Here is a 9278-nt window from a genome sequence, read left to right as displayed (position 1 = left end):
TGATGTATTCACTAGGTGTGACCATCCGACTGATTCCAGAATATTCTTATCACTCCAAAATCCCACATGTCAGTAGTCAGTCTAATGCCCATCCCTGCCAACCACTAGTTACTAGTTAGCCCGCATCTAATTTCTGCCTCTATGCTTTTGTCTATTCTGGATGTTTTAAATAAGTGAAATCGTAATACACACACATATACATATATACATATATACATACATACATACACACACACACATATATATGTATACACACACACATCTGGTTTTGTCTGGGTACAAGCATATTTTCAAGGGCCAGCATATTGTAGGATGTCAGCAATTCATTCCTTTTTTAGGGCTAAATTCTATTCCACTACATGCCTATACCACATTTTATCTTCTCATTTATCAGTTCACACACATTTGGGTTTGTTTGGTTGTTTTGTTTGTTTTTTGACTGTTACGAGTAAGGCAGCTATGAGTATTCAAGTTTCTGTGTTAACATGTTTTCAATTCTCTTGTATATACAACTGGGAGTAGAATTATTGGGTGACATGGTAACCCTTTAATTTGGGGGCTACCCCCAAAATGTTTTCCATAGTAGTTACACCATTTTACATTCCCACCAGCAGTATAAGAAGGGTTCTATCACGGGGTCATTTTAACCTGCTCCAGGTCTGTTGCTAACCAATCATATGCACTGAAGGCCAAGATGTGTGATTTGTGTCTGTTACCCTTAGGAATTCCTCAGCTTGGACAATGGCCACACTAGAAAAAATAAGAATGTGGTGCAGAGATGATGAAAAACATTTTCCACTTCTGTTGTGAGCTCACATTCAAAAGTAGACTTGTAGCCATTCGTCCATCAGTAAAGGCAGAGGAGTGGAATGACGCTTGGTGACAAACTGGACTTGTTAGAAGGAGAAGAGTCCTTCTAATGCAAGTCCTTCACAATGCAAGGTGCTGGGCAAGACAGCAGAACTAGGATAAGCTGGAGCTGCAGAGATGCGAGCCTGCCCTAGACAAAGAGTCTGGGCAGCCCCCAACTCCAGGTTCAATTTGGACTGAGTTCTGCCCCACAGATGCCTGCAGCTTCACGACAGCTATACTGAGCTGAGGTCAAATGGGGCAGAGACCAGTTAGTTAGTCGTTGGCCAAGTGTGGTTTCCCTGCCTCCTGGACACTCAGGCTGGCATCCTGGCAGTTAACTGTGGTCAGACAATTGAGTTCTGGCCAATGAAGGTCGGTAGAAGTTATGTGCCTCTTCCAGACCTTTATAAACTTCCCATGTGATCCTTCAGTCTGTCTCTCCCTCTATGCTAACCGAAGGGAGAGGATTCTGAGGATTCTGACCAGGCTGTCTGGGTTCCTGAATGACCACCGGGAATGCCTTGGTAACAGGGACATGCATCTCCACTGGACTACAGCAAGTGACAACCAGACTTAGATTTCAGTGAACGGGGGTTTGGGATTTGTTGCAACAGCCAACATTCTACATTCGAACTAACATACCAACTTTTCAGAGAGTCTGGGAAATAGGATGGAACTGGGCTGCAGCACTGGGGCAGAAACTTATGGACAAAGGCCTTATATGCCGGTGAGTCTGGAACCAGGCCTAGCAGAGGAAACAACGTCCGCGGAGGCAAGCGGTCATGTCAAGGACTCCCAGACCATGCTTGTAAACTCAAGCGAAGATCAACACTCCTTCCCACCACACAGCCCTGGAGATGGCCTCATGAAGGAGAAAGTCTCTAGATATCCACCAAAGTCCAGAGGTCCAGCGCCCATGCCACTGGGGCACACTCACCGATGCTGTCCACCCATGTGATCACCTCATCCTTGCACAGGTTTTGGCAGGTCTGGTTGTCAGCTGGGCTCCCTGAGTGAAGCAGCAAGCACTCCACACAATCTCTGTGGGAAAGAAGCAGACATGCGTGTGCTCGGTGCTGTGCAACAGCTCCAGGCAGGCACTGGGCTCCCTGCAGCACAGACTCCAGCCCTCTGGAAGCCCCTGAAGCCTTTGACCTCTTCCCAAGTCCAGATGTTTGGCATCAGAGCAAACTGGAGCAGCCAGGTGTCTGTTCTGCCTTGCTTGCTGCGCTGTGTGGGGAGGCCCAGGGCTCCTGGGAAAACAGTCCGTTTAAAGGCAGGTAGGGTCTAGGTGTCAAGTTGCAGGTTAGAGAGCTTTCAAATTCTGACACCAGGAGCTAAATCCAAGGGTGCTTTGGTGCTTCAAATGTCCAGCTGAGAGGTCTGCATTCAGCTAGAAGACTCTCAAAGATGAGAACTATGCTCCCAGCCTTGGGGCCCTCATATCTCTATAGTGAGGGCTTGACATGACACACCCAAATTATTCCATTTCCCAGATTCCCATCAGGGCCCATCGCCAGGACAGGGCTCTCAACCCCCTTGCACATTAGACTGACCAGGGGGCTTTGAGACAAAACACCACCACCAACCCATGGAAACGCAATCTCCGTCTGGTGCTGGGTTCTCTGGGATTCTGACTAACAGCGAGGGCCAGGGGCCACTGGGCAGGGCCCTCTCAGAGCCTAGACCTCCTGACCTCCCAGAGAGTTCACTTGGGACATAAGCCAAGGTACCTTGCTATTTTTTTTTTTTTTAACTTGGTCTATACAGATTTCCCCCACACTCTAAAAGAAAAATGTTCCTATTTGGTATGATTTGGTTATTTCTGGGGTCGGGGAATGCCCATTTTTTCACCTATACTATTGACAATAACATTCCTAGACCCAGAAAATAACCTACCAAATCATACCAAATAGGGACATTCTATTTTCAGATAGCTGGGAGCACTACTTGAAATAGTGTTCTTCAAATAATGTTTTAATAAAGGATGAAAAAAGAAACATTCTGCTTGACATGGAAGAAAATGATGTATTCACGGACCTGCTTCGTGCCGTTTAAAACCAGTTTCCAAGACTCTCTCAATGACATTAATAAACTATACTCAATTTGGGGAGAGGCCAGAGGGTGGCGGCCCCCTCCTGGGGAACCCACTCAGCAGTGCCTCCTGCAGAAAACGAGTCAGGAACTAAAAAGACATTTTGTGCCCTTCCCCTAACCCAGGCCAACAGCTTAAATCAGGTATTGTGTGAACAAGCTCAAAGGTCAACTAAACATTGATACTGTAATCAAAGCCCAGTACAGGGAGTGGAGCAGCTACCTCAGGCTTTTCCCACCCTCCTGCCCGGGCCTTACCGCCGACACCTGAGTTCTTGTATTGATCCCAAGCGCACACACCTGTGACTGTGGCACCTGAGCCCAGACAGCATGGAGTGCGCCTCTGTGAATGCGGACCCGTGGGCCTAGAGGGGAGGCCTAGGGGGCTCCCCGGCTCTGGTGCTCACAGCGGCTGGTCTTTCCCGATTCAGCATTAAAGGCTTATAAAATCTGCCAAAGGTGCCCACATTTTTTTTTGCCTGTGAGAACTGACAGTGAACCTACCCCGCCTAGGACAGGCGCACAGCACCCACTTTCAGACAGTCTCCCTCCCTCATCTCCGGTAGGTCCAGCGAGGGGAGTAAGACTCCAAAGGACACGGGCCGGAGAAGCCGAGCTCTCAGTGTGTAAAGCGTGTGGCGGGGACGAAGAGAGCTGCTGACAGTCCCCTTTGGGGACTGTGGGATGGGGAATGAAGCAGACCATGAGAGCCAGCCCCAGGAAGAGGTGGGTGGGGGCAAAATAATCCAGCTGTCAGGGCACTTCCACCTTTGATTCTGTGAGGGTTGGGCTCAGGGGCCTTCTAGGTGAGCTGGGAAGACTGCTGCCTGCTGCCAGCTGTGCCGGGCACCACGGCGCAGGGGTGGCCTCACAGAGCTGCACGGAGGCAGCTGCCCGCGCCCCCTGGAACCACAGGGACTGAGTCAACACAGTTCTTTGGCAAAGCAGTAGCGGGCTGACCAGTGGTGGTACCTCCTCCCGTCATCCATGTATTTCCTCGGCACAAAGAGGCCACTTACTGTAACATTTCTCTACAGAAACTTCAGACTTGAATGCCAGCTCTGGAAGGGAGCTGGGAAAAGTGTTCCTTTAGTCTCCCTTGTTTCAGGTGAGGCAAATAAGGCCAAAGAGAAGTGGGCCTGGCCCCCAGGTGAGCCACCGCTCAGATGAGCCCAGCCGACGTCCTGCCTCCGCTTTATGAACAGAGGAGGAGCCAGTAAGGAAGCTGTGAAGAGAACTGGAGGTGACATCCAGAGGAGGGTTCTAATATATTCAAGGATCCCGAAATGGGCTGCTAAATCCCACCCTCCTAGGAATGACTTCATGGAAACATTCTGGAGTTACAAACAAGTTGTAATGGTTGCATTTCCCTTGCGCTCAAAGCCCAGCTCAGGGCTGGCAAAGATACTTGGCTGGGGGCCAGGAAGGTGTGGCTCCCCCTCTGGTCACTCAGCTGACCCGGCCAGCCCCTCCGCTCAGGATTAGCACATCACAAAGTCAGGCGGCTGCTTTCAGTCTCCCCTGGGACCAGCTCGGGCTCCATCTGTGCTCTCCACCTGCACCCACTGTGGCCGTTACACCACCGGTCACTTCGAGGACACGTTCCCAGTTAGGCACGAGGACATCCGTCTGACCCGTGTGTGCCACGTTCTGGGTTAAAGCTTGCGAAGTGCCATGACGATACATCAGGCCTTTCAAATGAACAACGGCCGAGAGCCTCTGCGCAGAGCCCATTAATTGAAATCAGCTGAGGCTAAGTGTGAACTCGGCCGGTGTGAAAGGCGTGTTTGGTTAGTTCTTGTAAGTGGAGACTGGCTGCTCAGAAACCCAGGAAAAAGAAAGAACATAAAACATTCAAAATCTGGCGACTTTCAGCAAATAGAAAAATAACCTGATAGAAGTCACCATCAAAAGGAATTTTTTAAAAGTGCAACTAGGCTGGGCTGGGGCAGTGAGACAGGGTGGTGGGGCTCCCTCCTGGCACCTCTGCTCGCTCTGCTCTCCTGGTATTGCTTGATGGATTAAAGCCTTTCAGGTGTGCATCTTTTTTTTTTTTTTAAGATTTATTTATTTTATTCATACAGAACTGGGGGCAGGCCAGAGATGCAGAGGGTGAGAGAATTCACCAGGGACAGAGTGGGGAGCAGAACAGGCAGATCAATGAAGTACACTGCTGAGGGGAGCAGCGGGCGGGTCAGGAGAGGTCTGCCTCGCCATGTGGTCACCTCCGGGGCAGGTGGGAATCGAACTCATGCGGAAGAGGCTTGAGCTTCTTAGTGCTGTGCTTTAACCCGCTGCGCCACCAGGGAGGGCCCAGGTGTGCATCTTTTAGGACATGAATCCTCTTAGCATTCAAAGCCAGGGTGGCGGGCCCAGAGGCTCTTCCAACTGCCCTAAGTCCCTGCAGTAGGGCTCTGGCTACAGAAAGGGGGAGCAGAGGGTTTTATCTACTTGGATCAGCCCCAAGTGTGCTGTCCTGCTTGGTCCTCACCCCCTGTTCGCTCACTCCCCACGGACTGGGAGCTTATCCTCAAAGGGTTCTTAGTGGGAGCTGGGGATGGCCAGAGCAGCTGGACACTCCAGCTATGTGGGCTTCAGCTCCAGAGTCCTAACTCCTCCCCTGGGTGTTTCTCCTTGCATCTCTGTTTCTCCACACTTAGCAGGCCTCAAGGGGACCTGTTTTTCTTCTCCTTTACTCTCTGCAGCTCCCCTTCAATTAAAGTAAAATCTGGCCCCGTCTATCTCGTCTCTTGGCTGCAGCCAGCTTTCTTAGCCGCGCCTGGATTGTCAGTGGCACATGTCCAACTGGGGGCCCTGCCACCCAGAACATTTCTGAGCACGGACTGACCAGCAGCCAGGGCAGGCCCAGGGAGCATGCACTCATTTCATTATCAGCCCGAGCCAGACATTTGCAGGGGAAATCTGCCAAAAGCAAGTCGAACAGTTGCCTGCCCCAGCCAAAAGAAGCCCGCCGCCCATCTTCCTACTTGTTTCTGATGCTCCTGTCCCGGCTCCTCGCTCCCATTCTGAGCAGGGATGATGGAGACTCAGCGGCTTCTCTAGCAAAAGTCAAGACACTGGCCCTCTTGCTGTCCTTCCAACGTAACTCATATTTCTTTAATTCCCTCACATCCACACTCGGGGAGAGCGTAACAGGCAGAGCCGTGAGGAGGTTGCACAAGGAACACGAGCTGGGCTGAGTTCTTAAGGGCGGGAGCCCAAGTCTAGACAACCTCTGGGCTCAGCGGCAGCCAGAGCAGGCGTCCCATCGTCTTCCCAAATGGAGCAGAAAATGCAGAAGCCACTGCAGTTTGGGGCCGCCTTATCTAGGTCGGGGCCTTCCTATCCCATTTTCCTTCTGATTAGGTTTTGCTTAAAGCAGCATTTTCCTCACAGGTGTTTGTGAAACAGTACATGGGAGGCATTCGTGGGGAAGGAATAGCAAAAGGAAAGATGTCCACTGGCCCCCTTTGACATGAAGACTGAGAGGGTGCTACTTTGGTACCAACACCAAATTAATTCATTTCATTTCACTTATTAATTGATAATTTCTAAACCTGTCTAGAAGAGAACAGTGGTTTGTTCTGTTTGGTTTGGTTTGGTCTGGTTCTATTTTCCCACAAAATCCCTACAGAAGCAGAATTTGGAGACACTATTGGTTAATGTTAGTAAGAGATCTGTTACCCAGCAAGGCCGGGTGGGGGAAGATGTGCAGGGACGCAGGCGGGCCCTGAGCCTGAGTGGCTGGCAGGCAGGCGGGTCCAGAGGAGCGAGGGTGGGTGGGTGCCATTACCTCTTGGTGCTGCAAGCATCTGGGCAGGTTGGGCACTTCTCACATGTCTCCCCAAAGGCTCCTGGCTCTGTGCACTGGCACTGCCCACAGACACAGAGCCCACGGTCACTGCAGATCTGGCCATCCTTGGCCTGGCACGTGCTGATGTCTGTGGAGCAGTTACAGTTGTCCCCGATGTAACCTGCGTGGCACTTGCATTCTCCACAGTGACACTCACCATGACCTAAAAGGGCACACAGAACACATCAGGGCCTGCCCACATCAAAGCAAACAGCCACATGCTCCATCCCTGCGACATGCCCTTGGGGCCCCACGATGTGCCCGTAGAGTCTGTCTGGGAGACAGGGGTGTCATGGAGTGGAGCGGGGGCTGGGCAGCCTGTGTGGCCTGGGTCTGGGATGGGGCCCCAGGTAGGCTCAGAAGTTGGACAAGTCATACACAGGACCAGGACTCTGGAGAGCTTCTTCCTGCCTCCATTGCAGTGTGACTAACGTCCACACCCTATTCTCCAGAACCTGTGAGCTACACCTCGTCTGGCAGAGAAGATAGAGGACGTACTTACAGATCTGGAGACAAAGTGACTGCCCTCGGTCATCCTGAGAGGCCCTAACTACAATCAGGAGGATGCACAAGAGAAGGCAGAGAGAGCAGCTCAAGAAGACAGCAGCAAGGGGAGAGCAGGTGCCAGGTGCTGCCTGCTGCCTCTGAAGGTGGAGGAAGCAGCCATGAGCCAGGGGATGCAAGGAGGGCAGGATAGAAGGTGGAAGAGGCAATGATCCTCCTGAGAGCCTCCCGCGGGAGGGAGCCCTGCTGACACCTTGACGTGAGCCCAGGGAAAATGGTTCCAGACTTCTGCCTTCTAGAACACTGAGTGTGTTGTTTCAAGTCAATAAATGCATGTTAATTTGTTACAAAACAACCAGAAACCGGCACAGTTGCCAATTGTTGTGAGAGGCTGAGCTTGCTCTGGCCTTGGCCCTGTGGTCTGGAGTGGGATGACTTAGCACAGGTGCCCAGAGCCACAGCAGCGGCTACATGGAGCAGAGCTCCTGGGCGTGTCAGCCCATGCCTGCAGAGACTACTGCAGCCTCGCCACAATCCCCGCTGGCCAGTGCTGTTACCCTCATCTCATAAGAACTGAGACTCAGAAAAGTGAGCCTGGCTCCAAGTCCATTGTGTGGGCACCAAGGAGAAAAGAGCAGGCCCTTCGCACAACGGGAACCAGGCGAGGGCCTTCTCCACAGCCTGCAAGGGCGCAGGGAGGCAGCCCCTCGAGCTTCTGCAGGCGAGGGCAGGTGGAATGGCGTGGCTCGGGGGCTTGTGCGTGTCTGCTGCGCAGTGGAAGGCCTGGACGACAACATTTCCCAAGGGGACCGCAGACCTGCAGTGGACACTCGATTCTCTACACTAACTGAGGTGGACAGTGCTACCAGAAATGTGCTTCATTCTTTTTTTTTTTTTTCCCAGCATACCAAATTTCCCTTTTAATTCCCAAATTCTTTTTCTTACGAAATGTGCTTCATTTTTAAGACTTTTCTTTATACTACCACCACTGCAGCATGTTTTTCTCCCTGGTGCCATTGTGCTAAGGCTAATAAGACCAGAATTTATATTTACTATTAGCTGGAGGGTTGGAAGTGGTCAGGCTGGGGGTCTTGGGTTCTTCTCCCTCACCTGTGTCAGTTTTCCTGGTAGTTGGATTCCGGGACCTTCTCTGAGCCCACCAAGGGGTGAGACCCACAGATTAGATCCGGACCCAATGCTTCACCCGCCACTGATCTCCTGGCTCCTCCCTGCTGTCTGCTCTGTAGTGCCCAGAAGCTGCAGGTGGCAGCAAGACCATCTGGAGCAGCCCAGCCTCCCATTCTGGGCAGCTGCCCCGCTCTCCAGGGCCTAAAGCCACTGCAGATCTTGAACTGGGTGCGCCCTCCCATTTCACAGGGAGCCGGAAAGCATATGGCAAGCCTTATGGGAGAGGTGAGGCCAGGGAAGTCTGGGACACGGGGCAGCTGCCAGGAGCTGGCTTTTGAGGCTGGGCCACAGGAGAGCACAGCACCCTGCTCAGGGCTCTGTGATGTGGGGTGGGGAGGCAGCAAATGCAGGAGACCACAGCACTTGGGGAGGGCAGACTGCCGGCCCTCCTCCCAGCCAGTCCACAAACAGACAGGCCGGCAGCCGCCTCGGCAGAAGTCTTCCTGGACGAAATGGATCCAAGCCATACAATGCTGTCGCCTTCCAGCCTCAGGGACCATATTGGTCAGGAGCCTGCTTTAAATTAAAATGGTTCAGATGGTGGTTGCTGCTGGTCCAGTGTTTTATGGTGGTATGACTGATTAATCTCCAGACCTGCGTCAAGCTGAAAGGACCACGCAGTGAACCTGTGGCACTCACTTCCCAGGATCCTCCTTGACACTGTACTCTAAGTCGGTCCTGCCATGGTGAGAGCCGCCACACGAGCTGCTCCTACTTGCTATCTTGGTTTAGAGCTTCCAAGTCTCCTTCATAAAGTGTGACCCCAAACAGGTCTCCAAAATGGCAA

General features: G+C 52.1%; 1 protein-coding gene across 1 annotated transcript in view; it reads right to left on the bottom strand.

The window, feature by feature from the left end:
- Nucleotides 1-9278, bottom strand: part of ITGB5 (integrin, beta 5) — a 98284-nt gene that overhangs the window by 5524 nt on the left and 83482 nt on the right. The window contains exons 10-11 of the mRNA XM_004675433.2: nt 6740-6962; nt 1790-1893 (exon numbers count right to left, since the gene is read on the bottom strand). Coding sequence (XP_004675490.1) covers nt 1790-1893; nt 6740-6962 — 327 coding nt within the window. The remainder of the gene's footprint in view (nt 1-1789; nt 1894-6739; nt 6963-9278) is intronic.

Source organism: Condylura cristata, unplaced genomic scaffold, assembly GCF_000260355.1.
Source record: "Condylura cristata isolate star-nosed mole 26May11 unplaced genomic scaffold, ConCri1.0 scaffold00003, whole genome shotgun sequence".
NCBI lineage: Eukaryota > Metazoa > Chordata > Mammalia > Eulipotyphla > Talpidae > Condylura > Condylura cristata.
This window is presented reverse-complemented; position numbering and strand designations above follow the sequence as displayed.